At 48.7% G+C, this 20,779-nt stretch overlaps 1 protein-coding gene across 3 annotated transcripts in view; it reads right to left on the bottom strand.

Moving 5' to 3' along the window:
- The window catches only part of firrm (fignl1 interacting regulator of recombination and mitosis), a 106,090-nt gene extending 99,836 nt beyond the window's left edge, over positions 1 to 6,254 (bottom strand). For all 3 annotated transcript variants that reach the window (XM_072511176.1, XM_072511179.1, XM_072511177.1), the window contains exons 1-4: positions 5,786 to 6,254; positions 4,433 to 4,473; positions 2,281 to 2,369; positions 1,398 to 1,502 (exon numbers count right to left, since the gene is read on the bottom strand). In XM_072511176.1, coding sequence (XP_072367277.1) covers positions 1,398 to 1,502; positions 2,281 to 2,369; positions 4,433 to 4,473; positions 5,786 to 5,874 — 324 coding nt within the window. In that variant the 5' untranslated portion in view covers positions 5,875 to 6,254. The remainder of the gene's footprint in view (positions 1 to 1,397; positions 1,503 to 2,280; positions 2,370 to 4,432; positions 4,474 to 5,785) is intronic.
- Between the last annotated feature and the right edge of the window lie 14,525 nt (positions 6,255 to 20,779).

Below are 20,779 nucleotides of genomic sequence, written 5' to 3'. Positions count from 1 at the left end.
ATCCTCTAACCCAACTTTCTATCATCTGCAAATTTGGAGATAATACATTTAGTTCCCTTGTCCAAATCATTAATATATAATGTGAACAGTTGGGATCCTAGCACAGATTCCTGCGGTACCCCACTAGTCACTGCCTGTCAATCACGAAAAGACCCATTTATTCCAACTTTTTGCTTCCTGTCTGCTAACCAGCTTTCTATCTATCTCAAGACACACCCGTAATCCTATGCGCTTTAATTTTACATATTAATCTGCTATGTGAGACTTTGTCGAAAGCCTTCTGAAAGTCTAAATAAACCACATCAACTGGTTCTCCCTGGTCAACTCTAATAGTTAGATCTTCAAAGCTTCTAGTAGATTTATCAAGCACTATCTTCCTTTTGTAAATCCATGCTCCCTTTGTCTGATTACACCACTGCTTTCCAAATGCTGTGCTATCAAATCCTTGGTAATTGACTCCAGCAACTTCCCTACAACCCACGTCAGGCTCAATGGTCTATAATTCCCTGTTTTCTCTGTACCTCCCTTTTTGAATAGCGAGGTTACATTCCCTGCCCTCCAATCTGTAGGAACCATTACAAAATCCAAAGAACTTTGGAAAATGACCACCAATGGAGCTACTATTTCTATGGCCACTTCCTTAAGTACTCTGGGTTGAAGATTATCAGGCCCTGAAGATTTATCTGCCATCAACCCCATTAACTTCCCCAAAACCATTTCTTTACTAATACTAATTTCCTTCAGCTCCTCACTAAAACTTGTGCTTCTTAGAACTTCCAGTATTATTCATGTCTTCCTTTGTGAAGACAGAAGCAAAGTACAAATTTAGTTCCTCAGCCATTTCTTTGTTTCCTGTTATGAATTTCACCGTTTCTGACTGTAACATTAGTTTTTATTAATCTTAGCCTACATTAGTTTTTATTAATCTTTTTCTCTTTACATAACTAGAGAAAAATTTACAGTCAGTTTTTATGTTCCCCGGTGGTTTACATTCAAATTGTATTTTCCCCTTCTTAATCAATCCCTTGGTCTGCCTTTGCTGAATTTTAAACTGCTCCCAAGCCTCAGGTCTATTGCTTTTTCTTAATGAACAGGTACACAACATTATAGTTACCATAGTCCACTTAAGTTGTTACTTCTTCAAACGAGGTAATTAAATCGGTCAATCTGAATCCACACTGACTATTGTTTAATAAGCTTTTATTGTACTTAAGTTTACTCCTGACAATCAAATATATTATTTTACAAGGAAGATAAGCTAAACCAACGGCTCTGTCGTTGCCTGTATTTAAACTCAATCAATCCTTCAGTGCCTCACATCACCAGTGTCACTTACAGAAACTTTCAAATACAAAATGAAGACTAATAATAATCATTTGAACTCAAAAAGACCCTACCTGTATAGTGTTTCTCAGCGCTGCCTGCAGTTCAGTGTTCTGACTGGACAACCCTCCTGCCTGCTGGGATAACTTATCTGCAAGCTCATCAAACAAAGTTATTACCTAGTAGGAAGAAAACCATCATGAATATGATCCTTCGGCTGGGAAATGATTTTATGTTTACTGAAGCGAAAGAATGAGGGGAAATAACTTCAAATATGGATCAAAAAATAAATACGGTTAACAGCTTGAATTTGTCAAGAATATCTTGACTTGTGAAATATAAAGCAGTTGCTTAGCATTGTTTAATTGTTTTAACTCTTACGGCTTATTTTGCATCTGGAGCAAACTTCATATGCCAGTTGAACTCAGATAATATAGCAGTGAATAAGATGCCAGATACAATATTACACATGTCTGGAGTTTGCCCTGCTGCCATTTCAACATAACACACCATGTAACAAAGGAAAGTAAAATATTAGGATCTAAGATCTTCAGTAGTTGTACAATGAATAGTTTGGGCACAGTGTAAAGAAAAGGCCATGGCTTGATCCCTGGACTATATTAAGCCAGTTCACTTCAGCCTGGATGGTGGTGAAGGGGTCTCACTACCCTTATGCAGGGAGGGGAGAAAACAACCAGGGATCACTCCACAGGTTACCAGCCAGTGGACCCCACGAAAAATGCAAAAGTTAGATGAGGACCAATGAAGGAACATTCTATCAATACGCATGAATTGATGGCTGTTTGGTCCCTATGGAGCTGTACTTGAGCAATGAGTGAACACCACCAGTGAAGAAAATTACCAGAATAAAACAAAACTGATGACATGTTTATTGGAATTGTTTTTAAAAGTAGTTACAATTAATAAACATGTAATCAAAATGGAAAATTCACATACCCTGGGTAATGTTTGAGAGAAAAAGGTCTGTTCTTTCTCAGCAAAGCTGATGTGAGGCAGAAACTTGTCTGTGAGAATCTTCAACACACCTTGAAAAATAAATTAAGAGGTATCAGGTCAATACTCTATGGTATTAAGAAGAATGAGATATGATGTCATTGAAATATACAGGATTCTGAACAGAATGGCACCGAGGCGTTGTTTTCCTTAGCTGGGGAATCTAAATCACGAGGCAGTGTCTGGATAAGGGGTCAATCATTTCAGACTGAGATGAGGAAACATTTCTTCATTCCCAGGGTTGTGAAGATTTGGAATCATCTACGCTAGAGGGTTGTACATTGATTTTTTAAAATAATTTTTCCTATTAAGGGGTAATTTAGCGTGGCCAATCCAACTACCCTGCACATCTTTGGGTTGTGGGGGTGAGAACCACAGACACGGGGAGAATGTGTAACCTCCACACGGACAGTGACTTGGGGCCGGGGTTGAACCCAGGTCCTCAGCGCCGGGAAGCAGCAGTGCTAACCACTGCGCCATAGTGCCGCCCCAAGGGTTGTACATTGTTAAGTATATTTAAGGTCGAGTCAGAATTGATTTTTGATCTGGGCAAGTGAAGTTGAGGTAAATCAGCCATGATTCTATCTAATGGTGGAGCAGCCTTATGGGGCCATATGGTTCACTCCTGCCTCTGTTTCTTATGAAAGTAGGCTAATCAGAACAGATATGATGCAGATGGCGATGAAGGCTTTACAGAAAGCTGGGTGGGAAGTATTATCCAGATTATCCAGACAGTTATGATAATGCACACTTGTAATAAATATCTGTGAAATCCTATTAACAAAGATTGAAAAAAAAGCGGAGAACGGGAAGAATCAGAATTGGACTACGTAAAGCAGGCGGCAGGCGGGCGGGGGGGGATGTCCAGAATGAAAAGGAGGAAAATGGGGACAGATAAATTGTCAGAGTACATTGAAATGAAAATTGCTTGTTGTCACAAGTAGGATTCAAATGAAGTTACTGTGAAAAGCCCCTAGTCGCCACATTCTGGCGCCTGTTCGGGGAGGCTGGTACAGGAATTGAACCGTGCTTCTGGCCTGCCTTGGTCTGATTTCAAAGCCAGCGATTTAGCCCTGTGCTGAAGAGATTTGGTGAGGGTCAGAGGAAATTCTAAAGTCAGTTTGATGGGACAGGAGCAGGCTGGAACAACTGATCGACAGTGACAATTATGCTAGTATATCTTCTGGAGGAGATGTAATTAGACTGTGCAAGATTTGAGATATGAGATCAGCAGTGGGAGAGAGAAAGGATCTCTAGAGATATGAGAGGTGTAAGAGTATGGGAAACCATCTACTCATTTTGCTTACTCCTGTAAAATGTGTCGATGTTCTAATTATTTCCAATAACAATATAAATAGAAACCTAAGTCTGTGTAGAACTACCAGATGCTTATGAACAAAGTCCATGTTAAACTATATATTATTTATACACACAAAAAATAGGTTATGCTTATTTGTGCCCATCACCCGTGACTCTAGTCTCCATCAGTGACTAGTCTCATTAGGGGTCCTCATGCTTATTGATTATTAATTATGGATCAGCATGATTTTGTCAGCTGGAACGTACGTGCCAGATGCTGGATAATTCTATAGCAGATTCATAGACTGCGGTAGCCAACTGCTACTAATTTTCCAGTCTCTGAACCCCTCAGTCTGTAATCAAAGAGCAAATCCACCTTTACAGAACTGTTATACAACAGCTTATTCATAAAGCCTCTTCAAGGAATCTGAACAGTAAAGTGGAGTTGAAGCTCAAGATCATCCATGAATACATTGAATGGAGAAAGTGGTTTGAAGCACCATATGGCTTACACCTGCTCCTATCTCATGTTCTTCTAAAATCGGTTGAAATTTCACAACTAGAATAGATCAGTCCCAGGGAATTGTGAAGTAAATTAACATTAAGATAAATGAAGGGAGAGAACATTTGCATTGAAAGCTGTCTTCCCTACAATGTCCCCTACAATATAGCTGTTAAGCATTTAAATGGAAAGTAATGTATAGGCATTATTTCAGCTCTTGGTTCTGTCTACGTAATTAATAATTGTGCTCCACAGAAAGATAACAGACTGCTAGCATGTACAGTTAGTACTTACGTAATTGTTCACTACTCCTTTCACTACATTGATATATACAGTAACTGTTGTTAAAGAGAATATCACTAATAAAACATCACTGAGTAATTACTTAGATGAAATATGTAAAATTACCAATAGCTGGGATCTGGCAACAAAATAGATACTAGTTACATGTAAGATCACATGTAATAGAAACAGAGTAGGTGATTCGGCCCATCAAACCTGGCTCACCATTCAATCAGATCATGGTTGATCAGATTGTGGCCCTTTTGTACCTGCCACCATTGTTCTCCACCACCCCTTCCCATTGCACAACTCTTAAATATCCATTTCAGCCATTCAATAAAGAAGAGCCATGATGGGGCAACGTCACACACTTCACAAGTTTCAAAGAACTAATTGTGAAATCTAAGTTACATTGGATCAAAACACCGCTTCAGGGTGTATCAAATGCCCCTTCACAAGTCGAAGATGAGTGTGACCCATGGGCTTGATTGCTCTGGCTGCCTGCCCCTCTGCCACAGTCTTGTTGTACCCAGGTGGCCGTGGCGAGGAAGAATAACAACTCCATTGGTAACCAGAGCTTTTTACAACCGGTGAACGCCGCTTAGGGTGCTGATTGTAGTTGAAATTTTCATTAGTTTAATTAGACCCAATTAAATTACTCTTTAGTTGCATCCCCTTAAAAAGGGCACTTATGCATATTGATTCTTTGCCACTGTTATTACTCTAATTAAAGACACACCCCTTGGTCTTGCCATCAAACAGAGCTTAACTGCAATACTATTTAAAGATCAAATTAAGAGGATAATCCCAGAGAGCAAAATTAACCCCTGACACACATTAATGACCAGGTTTGCTACAAATATCTTTACTTCCAAAGTATTTCATTGACTGCAAAACATCTGGTAGTTGTGAAAAGCACTACAGTATATAAATGCAAGTGTTTCCTTCTTTCAACTTAAAGCAAGACACAGACTGCATTATAACTCCATGTCTGAAATCAGTGGTTATCAATGACAAATAGTCTTCAAGTGTCAAACTGATTCCATAATGCACATAAATCCTCTTTGCTCTACTGTCAGATTGTATTCCAACTCAAGACTTTGGCTGCTTTCACATTATATCTGCAGTTGAATTTCCTTTGACATGCCCAAAGATGGCCCTGGTCAAGATTTCCATAACTTATAAATTGTATCCCATAATTTATTACTTATCACATATTTATTAAATGTGTATTACCTCATTTTTAACTGATCACGGATACTCACTTGTCAACTTTGCCAGAATGTTTGCTACTAACTTTCTACTTATTATTGGCAATAACAAATCAATGGAACACAACCTCAAATAAAACAGTTAAAGGATATGATAAGTTCAGGGAAAACATGCCCCATCTTCCTCTTGCACATCTCCTCATTCCACTGGCAGACCTCTTCCAATAAACAATTCTGGGACATCTTAAAAAGTTTATGTCACTTTGAAGGTACTCCAGGTTAAAGAAAAGGCAGGCGGTATACTACGTACTCTTCGGCGGGAGAAGTCAGAAATAAAGTCTGCAACTATCTGACATTTCAGTAACAGTTGGGAATCCACATGGAGGGAGGCCTGTTCCTGGGGCTGACACCGCGGGGTTATCATCAGCGCCAGTCGCTGCTATAGAAACCAGTAAACCTGCAATCAAATCCAACACAGCCCCGACTTTATTTTCATTCTAATATTTCAGAGCAGCCTTGTGCCTGTTGGTGTTAATATGTAGGTACAGTATTGTGCCGAATGATATAGACTCAGTTTCCCCAATCCCGCGCGGGACAATATCTCTAGTGGCTTCCCTCCCGCCGGCCGGCCGCCAGCGGATCCTACTGCGCATGTGCCCGGACTGCCGACCCACGGTCGCTTCTGTACCGCGCATGTGCGTGTACTGCCGGTCCACGGCCTTTTCGGGACTGCGCATGTGCAACAGCCGGCCCACGGCCGCTTCAGTACTGCGCATGTGCGCCGACTGCCGGCCCACGGATGCTTCTGTATTGCGCATGTGCAAAGCTCGTGCTCACATTTTTGTTAAAAAAGGCACTCAGCGCTGGACTGCGTTGAGACAGATGATGAACATTGGATTGGGCATCTGACTTTTCACCCCACTACACTACTTCAAACTGCATTTGCACTCTGCAGCTCTGAGAACAGTTAACATTATGTGTTCCCAGGTGTGTGCCTCCTACAGGCCAATACCTCTTCTGAATGTCGATTTGAAATTGTTGCCTGAGGTCTGGCCAAAAGGTTTGGAGGGCATCCTTGTGACAATCGTGCTGGAAGACCAGACTGTTTATTCGGGGAAGGTTTTCGAGTAATAATTTGGGCAGCACGGTAACATAGTGGATAGCACAATTGCTTCACAGCTCCAGGGTCCCAGGTTCGATTCCTGGCTTGGGTCACTGTGCGGAGTCTGCACGTCCTCCCCGTGTCTGCGTGGGTTTCCTCCGGGTGCTCCGGTTTCCTCCCACAGTCCAAAGATGTGCAGGTTAGGTGGATTGGCCATGTTAAATTGTCCTTAGTGTCCAAAATTGCGCTTAGTGTTAGGTGTGGTTACTGGGTTAAGGGGTTATGGGGATAGGGTGGAGGTGTGGGCCCCGGTAGGGTGCTCTTTCCAAGAGCCGGTGCAGACTCGATGGGCCAAATGGCCTCCTTCTGCACTGTAAATATTATGAAATCTATGAATATTAGACGGCTGCTGAATGTGATACAGGTTTTTCAGGGGAGTGCACTGGATGGGCTGGTGATTGCCTTAGATGCAGAGAAATCTTTTGACTGAGTTGAGTGGAATTATCTGGTGTATACGTTGTGAGGCTTTGGGTTGGGGGAGGATAATATAAAGTGGACTCAATTCAAGGTCGTCTAACTTTGATCTTCAGAGAGTGGCTAGGCAGGGGTGCCCTCTGTCCTTTTTCTTTGCACTGGTCATTGAGCCACTGGCGGAATCTGTTAGATCGGACCCTTTGATATTGGGGTTGGAATTTGGGATGAAGTAACAAAAGATCATGCTTTATGAGGATGACATGCTGCTTTTTGTTTTGAATCCTGGTGTTTTGAATTCCTGCTATTGTTGGAGTGGCGGGTAGTTTTAGTGCCTTTTCTGGTCACAAGATTAACTTTACTAAGTTTGAGACTATGATGGGGGGGGGGGGGGGGAGTTTAGGGGTAAACCTCCTCCCCTTGCTAATTTTCCCTTTAGATGGTGCCGCATGAGATTTAAATATCAGGAGTTTCAATTATTCCTTTCTTTAGAAAGTCATATGGGGCCAATGTCCCCCAGTTGATTGCGGCTATTAGATGGGATCTTGCTTGATGGTTTGCTCTCCCGATTTCATGCTTTAGAGGATCACCTTAATTAAAATAACATAAGAACTAGGAGCAGGAGTAGGCCATCTGGCCCCTCGAGCCTGCTCTGCCATTCAATGAGATCATGGCTGATCTTTTGTGGACTCAGCTCCACTTTCCGGCCCGAACACCATAACCCTTAATCCCTTTATTCTTCAAAAAACTATCTATCTTTATCTTATTAACACTTAATGAAGGAGCCTCACCTTCTTCACTGGGAATTCCATAGATTCACAACCCTTTGGGTGAAAAGGTTCCTCCTAAACTCAGTCCTAAATCTACTTCCCCTTACTTTGAGGCTATGCCCCCTAGTTCTGCTTTCACCCGCCAGTGGAAACAACCTGCCCGCATCTATCTATCTATTCCCTTCATAATTTTATATGTTTCCAAAAGATCCCCCCCCCCCCCCCCCCCCCCCGCATCCTTCTAAATTCCAACAAGTACAGTCCCAGTCTACTCGTCCTCTCCTCGTAATCCAACCCCTTCAGCTCTGGGATTAACCTAGTGAATCTCCTCTGCACACCCTCCAGCGCCAGTACGTCCTTTCTCAGGTAAGGAGACCAAAACTGAACACAATACTCCAGGTGTGGCCTCACTAACACCTTATACAATTGCAGCATAACCTTCCTAGTCTTAAACTCCAACCCTCTAGCAATGAAGGACACAACTCCATTTGCCGCCTTAATCACCTGTTGGCACCTGCCCCCTGTCCCCACTCTTGTTTGCGCTAGCGATCGAACCCCTGGCTACAGCCCTGCGGGGTGCAAAAAGCTGGAAGGGAATCCGGAGAGGAGACAGAGAGCACAGAGTCTCACTCTATGCAGATGACCTGCTCCTCTATGTCTCAAAGCCACAGGAGGGACTGAAGGCAATACTGCAAATACTGAAAGAGTTTGGAACCTGGGCAAAAGCGAGACATTCCCAGTGAACCCAAAAGGGGGAGGGACAGAGCTGAAGGGGCTCCCGTTTTAAACGGCCCAGAACAGATTCCGTTACCTGGGGATCCAAATAGCCAGAGACTGGACACAGATCCACAAGTGGAACCTGACCAGCCTGGTGGAGGAAGTAAGGAAAGCCCTTCAGCGGTGGGGCTCACTCTCACTCTCCCTGGCGGGAAGAGTGCAGACGATCAAGATGAACGTACTGCCAAGGTTCCTCTTCCTGTTTAGATCCATACAGAACTTCACCCCCAAGGCCTTTTTCCAAAACATAGACAGGCTAATCATGGCGTTTGTGTGGGGGGGCAAGAACCCGAGAATTCCCAAGCTGACACTGCAAAGAGGGAAAGTCAGAGGGCCCGGCTTAACCCCCTAGACAGGCTTAGCTAGATTGATGAAGAGGCGGAGGGAAGCAGTGGCAAGGCAAATTCTTCAGGTGAGGGACAGGGCAGGGAAGTTGTTGGTGGCTCCGGATCTGATTAACAAGGTTTTTGAGGAGTTTTATGAGAGGTTGTACAGGTCAGAGCCACCTGGGGGAGACCGTGAGATGCAGGAATTTCTAGATGGGTTGGAGTACCCGAGGTTAGGGGAGGGAGACAGGGCTACATTAGAAGGAGCAATAGTGGAGCAGGAGATAAAGGATGCGATTGGGAGGATGCAGTCGGGGAAGGTGACAGAGCCAGATGGGTTTCCGGTGGAATATTATAAAAATTTCAAGGATAAGCTGGCGCCCCTGATGGTGGGGATGTTTGAAGAGGTGATAGGGAAGGGGGTGTTGCGACAAACTTTGGGGCAGGCATCGATTTCATTGTTGCTAAAAAAAGATAAGGATCCGACGGAGTGTGGGTCGTATAGGCCCATATCACTTCTGAATGTGGACGCAAAAGTATTGGCGAAGGTACTGGCGGGTAGGCTGGAGGAGTGCCTCCCGAAGGTGAAAGGTGAGCATCAGACGGGGTTTGTGAGAGGGAGGCAGCTCTATTCGAACATTAGGAGGGTATTGAACGTCGTTATGGCACCGGCGGAAGGGAAGGAAACAGGTCGTTGTGGCATTGGACGCTGAGAAGGCATTTGACCGGGTAGAATGGGGGTACTTGATGGCAGTTCTGGAGTGGTTTGGGATTGGACCAAGATTTGTGAACTGGGTAAAGCTACTATATAAGGAGCCGAGGGCGAGTGTCCGCACAAATAACATTAGCTCGAGATACTTTTCTCTCCACCGTGGGACGAGGCAGGGATGTCCTATGTCCCCCCTGCAATTTGCACTTGCGATTGAGCCATTGGCCATCGCATTAAGTTCAGGAGCATGGAAAGGAATAGTGCAGGGGGGGATAGAGCATAGGGTGTCCTTATATGCCGACGACTTGCTGTTATACGTGTCGGAACCGAGTGTGTCGATAGGGGGAATATTGGAGCTGCTTCGAGTATTTGGGTCTTCTCGGGGTACAAGCTGAATCTAGACAAGAGTGAGTATTTTGTGGTGTCACGGCCGGGGGTGGGGGCAGGGGTGGGGGGGGCTGCCATTCCGTAGGGCAGGGACTCACTTTAGGTATCTGGGGGTGCAGGTTGCCTAGGAGTGGGGGGGGGGGGGGCTTCGCAGGTACAACATTTCTAGTTTGGTGGGGAGAGTGAAAGCCGATCTGGCAAGGTAGGATGGTCTCCCTATGTCATTGGTGGGTCGGGTGCAGGCGGTTAAAAAGAACGTGTTGCCGTGATTTCTGTTTATTTTTCAATGCCTACCGATTTTCCTGCCAAAGGCTTTTTTCAGAAAGTTTGAGGGAAGGATTATGTTGTTAATATGGGGCGGGAAGGTGGCCAGAGTGAGAAAGGTGCTCCTACAGAGGGGAAGGCAGGCAGGGGGTTTGGCTCTTCCGAACCTGATGTATTACTACTGGGCGGCGAATGTGGAGAAGGTGCGGAGCTTGTCAGAGGGGTTGATTCCCAGTGGGTCAGAATGGAAGAGAGTTTGTGTAGGGGATCGGGACTGAAAGCACTAGCAGCAGCGCTGCTCCCGGGAAATACTCGGGGAGTCCGGTAATAATATCTGCATTGAGAATTTGGAGGCAGTTTCGTCAGCACTTCAGGTTGGGAGCAGGGTCGAGGGAAATGGCGATTCAGGGGAACCACAGATTTGAGCCAGGGAGGTTGGATGGAAATTTTCGGAAATGGGAGGAGAAGGGGATTAAGATTTGTTTCTTCGGGGTCGGTTTGCAGGACTGAAGGAGCTGGAAACGAAGTATAGGCTGGAGCGGGGGGGAAGTGTTTAGATACATGCAGGTTCAAGATTTTGCCAGAAAGAAGATACAGAGCTTCCCGGTGGAGCCGGCCTCCACATTGCTGGAGGAGGTGCTGACGACAGGGGGACTGGAGAAGGGGGTAGTGTAAGCGGTTTACGGAGCAATTTTGGAAGAGGAGAAAGCACCACTGGAAGGGATCAAAGCAAAGTGGGAGGAAGAATTGGGAGAGGTTATGGAGGAGGGGTTCTGGTGTGAGGTACGATCAATTTGACTGCAGACGAAGTTGAATCCAAACTGAGGCTTTATTAGTATCAGATGTGTGGCCTCCCACAGCAGCTGGCGAAATGGCTGCGAGCTGGAGGACACACATATTTATACCCCGCCTCCTGGGCAGAGCTAGCATGCAGGGGCCACAGGCGAACCTGTAGTGCAGGTTCTACCGTACAACCTCTAATATCAGACCACAGTGATTTACCACATTCACCCCCTGTTAAGAATTGAGTCTGGCGGGGGTGGTGGATAACTATATACAATCAGAAATTTTAATATTTACAGAGCAGCAAAAAAAATGATGTCTCTTGGCATCCGGCGGGCCGGTCAGAGGTTCAACCGGTCCGGTGCCTTGATGGTCTTTTGAGATCGACAAAGTGGTGACGGCGATGTTGGCGCAGACGTGGTCGAAGTTGACTCCGCGAGCGTGCCAAAATCCTCTTCATCGACGGGCGTGGGCAGGGGGAGGACGGACGGTCCTGGGGGGGGGGGGGGGGGGTGATGGGAGCGACAGGGGAGGGGGGTGACGGGGGTGGTGTGGGGGTGGAACCTGCTGGTGCTAGGTCTCTGAGGGAGACGGTAGCCTGGCGGCCATCGGGGAATGCCACGTAGGCGTACTGTGGGTTTGCGTGGAGCAACGGGTCCGCCTTGTGGAGCCGCACATGTTTACGGAGAAGCACGGTTCCCGGAGCTGTAAGCCAAGTCGGGAGCGATACCCCGGATGTGGACTTCCTGGGGAAGGAAAAAAGACGTTCATGCGGTGTACTGTTAGTGGCAGTGCAGAGTAATGAGCGAATGGAATGTAGTGCATCAGGGAGGACCTCTTGCCAGAGGGAGGCCGGGAGTTTTCTGGACCGTAGGGCCAGCTGTACGGCGCTCCATACCGTCCCATTCTCCCTTTCTACCTGTCCGTTTCCCCGGGGGTTGTAGCTTGTCGTTCTGCTGTAGGAAGGAACTGACGTAGCTCATCACTCATGAATGGGGATCCCCTGTCACTGTGGATGTAGGCGGGGAAGCCGATCAGTGTGAAGATGGAATTAAGGGCTTTAATGACAGTGGCAGACGTCATGTCAGGGCAAGGGATGGCGAAGGGGAACTGGGAGTATTCATCGATCACACTGAGGAAATATGTGTGTTGATCGGTGGAGGGGAGGGGGCCTTTGAAATCCACGCTGAGGCATTCAAAGGGGCGGGAGGCCTTCACCAGGCGCGCGCGGTCCGGACGGTAAAAGTGCAGCTTGCACTCCGCACGTCCCTGGTGATTGTCCTTACTTCCTCGACGGAGTAGGGCAAATTTTGTGCCTTAATGAAATGGTACAACCATGTGACCCCTGGGTGACGAAGGCTATCGTGCAGGGTCCGGAGTTGGTCTACCTGTGCGCTGGCACATGTACCTCGGGATAGGGCGTCTGGGGGCTGGTTGAGTTTGCCAGGGCGATACTTAATCTCGTAATTATAGGTGGAGGGCTCGATTCTCCACTGCAAGATTTTATCATTTTTGATCTTGCCCCACTGTGTGTTGTTAAACATGAAGGCTACCGACTGTTGGTCAGTGAGGAGAGTGAATCGCCTGCCAGCCAGGTAATGCCTCCAATGCCGCACAGCCTCAACGATAGCCTAGGCCTCTTTTTCGACGGACAAGTGCCGAATGGAGAGTGCGGGAAAAGAATGCCACGGGCCTGCCTGATTGAGGGTGGCGGCAAGGGCGACGTCCGATGCATCGCTTTCTACTTGGAAGGGCAGTGTTTCATCTACAGTGTGCATCCCAGCTTTGGCAATATCAGCTCTGATCCGGGCGAAGGCCTGTTGGGCCTCGGCCGTCAGGGGGAAGTGAGTGGACTGTATGAGTGGGTGGGCCTTGACCGCATAGTTTGGGACCCACTGCGCGTAATATGAAAAGAACCCCAGGCAACGTTTGAGGGCCTTGGGGCAGTGGGGAAGGGGAGCTCCATGAGCGGGCGCATGCGGTCGGGATCGGGCCCCAGAACTCCGTTCTTAGCCGAGGATGACTAAGCGGTTTGTGCGGAACACACACTTCTCCTTGTTATACGTGAGGTTGAGGAGAGTGGCGGTGCGGAGAAATTTAGCAAAGTTGGCGTCGTGGTCCTCCTGATCATGGCCGCAGATGTTGACATTTTCTAGGTACGGAAACGTGACCCGCAAACCGCACTGGTCGACCATTCGGTCCATCTCCCCTTGGAAGACCGAGACCCCGTTAGTGACACCGAAAGGGACCCTAAGGAAGTGATATAGACGGCCGTCTGCCTCGAAGGCGGTGTATGGCCGGTCCGATTTACGGATGGGGAGCTGGTGGTAGGCGGACTTCAGGTCCACCATTGAGAAGACCTGGTACTGTGCAATCTGGTTAACCATATCAGATATGCGTGGGAGGAGGTACGCGTTGAGCTGTGTGTACCTGTTGATGGTCTGGCTGTAGTCCACGACCATTCGGTTTTTCTCCTCAGATTTAATCACTACCACTTGAGCTCTCCTGGGGCTGTTGCTGGCCTCGATGATGCCTTCCCGAAGCAATCGCTGGACCTCGGACCTGATGAAGGCCTTATCCTGGGTGCTGTACCGTCTGCTCCTAGTGGCGACGGGTTTGCAATCTGGAGTTAGATTGGCAAAGAGGGATTGGCAGAGATTAGGGAGAATGTAGTGGCGGAAGCCATGGAACTCTACACCCTGGACCGTGCGCTTGACCGTACAGTACCCCCGGATCGCTACGCGATGGGATCCAGAGGCCAGGGAGATTTTTTGATTGGCAGGGTGGACCTTAAGGGAGCAGCGCCTTACCGTATTCGGGTGTAAAAGCTCTCGGTGCTCCCGGAGTCCAGTAGGCAGGAGGTCACATGGCCGTCGATTTTCACGCTGGTGGATGTGTAGGTCAGGTTATGTGGTCGAGACTGGTCGAGTGATATGGAACGAGCCTTGGTTGATCGTCGGGTAATGGGGTGGCCGTTGAGTTCAGATCCTGGAACGCCGTTGGTGTCCATGTGCTGAGGGGTAGACAAGATGGAGGCGCCCGGAGATCCTGGGGATTACAAAATTACGGTCGCCCTGCGCGATGTCCGGTCCTACTCCCCCAGTCGTGGGGCCCACTCCTCCTACGCTTAATGGGCCCCACAGGCAGCCGCCCCAGCAGGCGCGCTACCCACCCAATACGTAAGGGCAGCACGGTAGCATGGTGGTTAGCACAATTGCTTCACAGCTCCAGGGCCCCAGGTTCGATTCCCCGCTGGGTCACTGTCTGTGCGGAGTCTGCACGTTCTCCCCGTCTCTGCGTGGGTTTCCTCCGGGTGCTCCGGTTTCCTCCCACAGTCCAAAGATGTGCAGGTTAGGTGGATTGGCCAAGCTAAATTGCCCTTAGTGTCTAAAATTGCCTTTAGTGCTTGGTGGGGTTACTGGGTTACGGGGATAGGGTGGAGGTGTGGACTTGGGTAAGGTGCTCTTTCCAAGAGCCGGTGCAGACTCGATGGGCTGAATGGCCTCCTTCTGCACTGTAAATTCTATGTAAAAAATGGCGGCGCCCATGGAACGCACGTTGCGGGGGTGGAGCAAGATGGCGGCATCCACAAAACACACGTGTTGTGTGACGGAGAAGGTGGCGGCGCCCACTGGTCGCACATGGCCTGGGGAGGATGGTAGCGCCCATTGCCCGTGACTGGGGAGGGTGGGGGCGACCGTGGCCGCTGAGTGGGCCTGGCACACCGCAGCGAAGTGGCCCTTCTTCCCGCAGGCCTTAGAAAGGTGTAGCGCACAAAGACTCCATGAGACGAATATAGTGAAGTCGATGAGGCTTTATTAAGCGTGTCTGTTCCCCAGCAGCTCAATAGTAAACTGGCCTGCGGGGGAAGACACCGGCTTCTTATACTCCGCCTTCGGGGCGGAGCTTGAGGTCAACGGCCAACCAGGACCCGGGATCTGTCAGCCAAAGACATTAGGGCTTCCAGTCCCACATGACCCCCAATACATACTACCACAAAAGGGCAGCGCGGGCCGGGCAGCGTTGGCGGAGGTGTTTTTGCTGGCCGCAAAAGTAGCATCGGGGCCCCCGGGGTTTGCTGGCAGGTGCGTAGCTCAGGCGTATTGGGTGGGTAGCGCCCCTGCTGGGGCGGCTGCCTGTGGGGCCCATTAAGCGTAGGAGGAGTGGGCCCCACGACTGGGGGAGTAGGACTGGACATCACGCAGGGCGACCGTCATAGAGAGCGCGTGTGGCCCCTTCTAGGAGCCGCTGCCGGATAATATCGGACCCATCCCAGTCACAAAAGCGTCCCGCATAAGGAGATCTGAGTGCTCCTTAGCTGTAACGTCCTGGCAGTCACAGTCCCAAACCAGTGGGATCAGGGCCCTCCAGAAGTCTTCGATGGACTCACCAGGTAGTTGAGCACGAGTTGCGAGCGCGTGCCTGGCGAAGAGCGTGTTTGTCTTCTGCTCGTAATTGTCCTTGAGTTGAGTCATGGCTTCGGCGTAGTTTGGCGCATCCTGGATCAGCGGGAACACTTTGGAGCTGAGCCTGGAGTATAAGATCTGGATCTTCTGAGCCTCTGGAACAGGGGTCGGCGCCGCGATGATATCCGCTTCAAAACAAGCTAGCCAGTGCTGGAAGTCCTTTCAGGCGTCACTTGAGTGTGGGTCCAGCTGCAGGCGATCTGGTTTAATACGGAGGTCCATTTTCTGAATCTGATACTAATAAATTGAGGCATGATCAATTTGACTGGAGACGAAGTTGAATCCAAACTGAGGCTTTATTAGTATCAAATGTGTGGCCTCCCACAGCAGCTGGCGAAATGGCTGCGAGCTGGAGGACACGCATACCCCGCCTCCTGGGCGGAGCTAGCATGCAGGGGCCACAGGCGAACCTGTAGTGCAGGTTCTACCGTACAACCTCTAATATCAGAACACCGTGGTTTATCACAAGGTGCTCCGGAGAGTAAATGCCTCCACCTCGTGCGCGAGGTTGGGGCTGATACAGATGAAGGTGGTATACAGAGCACACCTCGCGAGGGCGAAGATGAGCCGATTCTTTGAAGGAGTAGAAGATGTGTGTGAGCATTGCCCGGGGGGGGGGGGGGGGGGGGGGGGTTTGCTAATCACGTTCATATGTTTTGGTCCTGTCCAAAGCTAGAGGATTACTGGAAGGAGGTTTTTAGGGTAATTTCCAAGGTGGTGCATGTGAAACTGGACCCGGGTCCCCGGGAGGCCATATTCGGGGTGTCGGACCAGCCAGGGTTGGAACCAGGTGCGGAGGCAGATATCGTAGCCTTCGAATCGTTGATCGCCCGAAGGGGAATCCTGTTGGGATGGAGAGCAGCCTCTCCACCTGTGCCCTGGCGTGGCGGGGGGACCTGTTGGAATTCTTGACTCTTGAGAAGGTTAAGTTTGAACTGAGGGGAAGGATGGAGGGTTCTACAATTCATGGGCATTATTCATTATGCACTTTCAAGAACTGGGTAACATCGAACATTAGTTGGGGGGGATGGGTGGGAGGGTTGGGGATTGGACTAGGGGGGCTGTGTGTATTAAGGGTGACTATGGGTGATCCCTGATTCCTTTTTGTCATTTGTTTATGTAAACATGCGGATTAATGTTTGGGGTTTGGTGGGAGGATGGGATCGTTGTTATTGATATGGGGACTGACATATTTGTTGCTGATTATTGTCAGGTGTTGTTGGTGGGTGTAAATTTGGGAGAAAATATGAAAAAGGAGAATAAAAAATACTTTTTTTTTTAAAAAAGATTGATGAAGAGGCATGTGGTATATGTGGGACTATGGCTGGTAAAATTTCAGCCTGCAATAAGATGAAGGAGATCCAATTCAAGATACTAGACTGCTGTCACATGACACCTAGTCTTCGACACAGGTTTAAAAAAAATTTAGAGTACACAATTTATTTTTCCAATTAAGGGGCAATTTTGCATGGCTAGTCCACCTACCTGCAAATATTTTGGATCGTGGGGGTTAGACCCATGCAGACACGGGGAGAATGTGCAAACTCCACATGTGCCTTAGACACAGGTTTGATCCTGCTTTATCCCAGTGTGCCTAGAGTACTTGCAGTCGAGGGCAATTATATACATTGTCAATGGGCCTATGTCAAGATTCAATCCTATTGGTCAGGTCTGATCAGAGAACTGGAGAGGATTTTTGATAGAGTCTTAGAGTCTAATCCTGTATTTCTGCTCCTGGGTCTCGCTGATGGGAGAATCACGGAATCTAATGAAAAAAGGTGATATAATCTCCTGACCGTTGTCACTCGTAAGAATATCCTATGCTCCTGGATTAGTGACAAATATCTTTCTATCCACAACTGGCATAGGCTGATTATGGATGCATTCCTGTATTGTTATCCTTCCATATTAATTTTAAAAAAAAATATTCCAAACACGTCAACGTAGCACAAAATAAACTAAAGTACAAAATAAACAAAGTACAAACAAAGTTTGTTGAATTTTCCCCCATTTTAATCCCCAACACCCACGCCCTCCCCTGCACAATTAACAATTCCTCAAACATGGATAGAAACGGCCTCCAACGCACTTAAAACTCCTTCTCTGACTAACTAAGGGCAAACTTCATCTTCCCCTGCCTAAGAAATTCATAGAGATCCCCCAATCATGCCGTGATCCCCCGAGGCGCAGCTGACCTCCAACTCAATAGTATCTGTCGCTGGGCAATCAGGGAGGTGAAGGCCACCACGTTGGCTCGCTTCCCCTCCTGCAGTCCTGGTCCCTCCCACACCGCAAACCTCGCAGTCATAGGGTCCAGCATCATCCTCACCCCCACAATCCCCAACAGACTCTCAAACACCTCCTCCCAGAAGCTACCCAAATTTTCACACCCCCAGAACATGTTAACATGGTTCACAGGGCCCCTCCCACACCTCTACTCCTAGGATGATCCCACTCATCCAAGCCCAAGTCATATGAACCCTATGTACTGCCTTAAACTGTATAAGGCTTATCCTTGCACAGGAGGAGGTTGAGTTGATTTAATGCATTATCTTGCTCCAAATTCACCACCTCATTCCGACCCCCAACTTCTCCTCCCAGCTCCGCTTGATCCCTTCCACTAGGGTCGACCCCTTCTCTCTGAACCACCCATCCTCCCTTCCCCCCACTCATCTGAACCAACAACTTCTCCAATAGCATATAGTCTGGCAGCTGAGGAAACGAGGGCAGATCCTTCCGTGCAAAACCCCTCACCTGCCAATATCAAAACTCATTCCGCCTCGGCAACTCAAACCTCTTGCACTACCTCCAACCCTACAAACTTGCCCTCAGGAAACAGGTCCCTGACCCACTCTATCCTTTCCTCCCGCCATCTCCTGTACACCCCATCCACCCCCCGGTGCAAACGTATGGGGCGCAATTCGTGCAAACCGGCGTCGGAACCCGATCCCGGCCCCCTATTCTCCCGCCCCCGGGGGGCTAGGAGCGGCGTCGCGGTTGCCGTTCTCCGCAAGGCCGCCCCGCAGGAAGATGTCGGATGGATCTTGCGGGGCGGCGGAGGAAAGGAGGTCCTCCTTCAGCGAGGCTGGCCCGCCGATCGATGGGCACCGATCGCGGGCCAGACCTCATTTGAGCCCCCCCTCCAGGTGCAGGAACCCCCCTCCCCACCCCCACAGGCCGCCCCCCCCCCCCCCAGCGTTCCCGCCGGTAGCGACCAGGTGTGGATGGTGCCGGCGGGAACCCGTCGTATTGGGCAGGCCGCTCGGCCCATCCGGGCCGGAGAATGGCCGCTCATCCATTGCGAGCGGCGATTCTCCCAGCGCCAGCCGTGATTCTCGCCGCGCCGGTTTGGGGGGGGTGGGAGAATCGCGTGTGGGCGGCGTGGCGGGATACGCGCGGCGCCCCAGCGATTCTCCCACCCGGTGTGGGGGGGGGGGAATTCCGCCCATGGTTTCCACATAATGGGGTTAATACCGACATATGTCCTAATTTAAAGGTCTCTTTTTAAAAAAAAAAAATGTGGAGTGCCCAATTCTTTTTTTTCCAATTAAGAGGCAATTTAGCATGGCCAATTCACCTGCCCTGCACATCTTTGGGTTGTGGGGATGAGACCATGCAGACACGGGGAGAATGCGCAATTTCCACATGGACAATGACCCAGGCCCGGGATTGAACCCGGGTCTTCAGCGTTGTGAGGCAGCAGTGCTAACCACTGCACCACCTTGCCGCCCTAAAGTGTCTCTTCTTAATGAAGATTCCATCACTGGGCTGCTGACAACGGGGCCATCACCAGAGCTCTCAAACCCGTCCCCTACAAGTCTTCTCCTCCAACCGGACTCCTATTCCAACAGGATTCAGTCTCCAACAGGATTCAGTCCGACCTCCCTTCCCCCCACCATCATCTCATCTTCATGGCATTCACCCCCAATAATGTAGCAGTTTAGGGTGCACCAGCCCCTCCTCCCACCTCCTTCTTTGCAATAGGGCCCTACTAACCCTCCGAAATCAGTTTGTCCACCCTTCAAACAAATGCCTGGGGAAGGAAAATTGGGGGGGGGGTTGAAAAATAAACAAGAACCTTGGCAACACATTCCTCTTTACTACCTGTACCCTCCCTGCCACTGTGAGATGCCTCATCTTTTGAAATCCTCCTAACCCCTCTATCAGACCCGTCAAGTTCGGCTTATGCATGACGGCCCAGTCATGTGCCACCTGAATCCCTAAATACCGGAATCTAACCCTAGCCACATTAAACGGCAGGGCCCCCAAATTTGCATTAAACGGGAAGATCTCACTTTTCCCGACATTAAATTTATACCCAGGAAAGGCCCCAAACTTCTCCAGTTAGTCCATAATTCTCCTCATACTTTCTAGTGGATTCATCACATACAACAATAAACCATCACCGCACACCCTGTGCTCTCTACACCCCCCTCATAATCCTCTGCCACTCATTTGAAGTTCGGAGTGCAATCGCCAAGGGCTCAGTCACCAACGCGAACAACACTGGTGGCAATGGGCATCCTGCCTTGTCCCCCTATGCAGCCCAAAATGCCCCAAATTTTTCTCGTTCATTCTCACACTCGCCGTAGGGGTCATGTACAGTCGCTGTACCCAGGCCACGAACTTTGCCCCAAACCCAAACCTCCCAAGGACATCAAACAAGTACCACTACTCTACCCAGTCAAAGGCTTTCTCCACATCAATCGATATAATCACTTCAGGCACCTGCTCCCTGAGGGGGTCATAACCACATTCAAAACCCTCCTAATTTTAAAAAATACTTTTATTCAAGACTTTTTACATCTATACACCAAATATCAGAAGAACAACACATGAACCTAATCAAACAACCATATATCCCCAACCTCTCCTGATACCAACGGCCCAACATATCCTACCTTCCCAATTTTTACCCCCTTATTACCCCCCCCCCCCCCCCATGACCCCTCAATCCTCCTTGAATAAATCAATGAATGGTTTCCACCTCCGGATGAACTCCTCTACTGACCCCCATAAAGCGAACTTGATTTTCTCAGGAATCCTGCGAGGTCATGCATATTTATACAGTTCTCCGTGGGCGGAGCCAGCCG

Source organism: Scyliorhinus torazame, chromosome 7, assembly GCF_047496885.1.
Source record: "Scyliorhinus torazame isolate Kashiwa2021f chromosome 7, sScyTor2.1, whole genome shotgun sequence".
Classification (NCBI taxonomy): domain Eukaryota; kingdom Metazoa; phylum Chordata; class Chondrichthyes; order Carcharhiniformes; family Scyliorhinidae; genus Scyliorhinus; species Scyliorhinus torazame.
The sequence above is the reverse complement of the archived record's forward strand: the minus strand, read 5'-3'. Positions and strand labels throughout refer to the sequence as shown.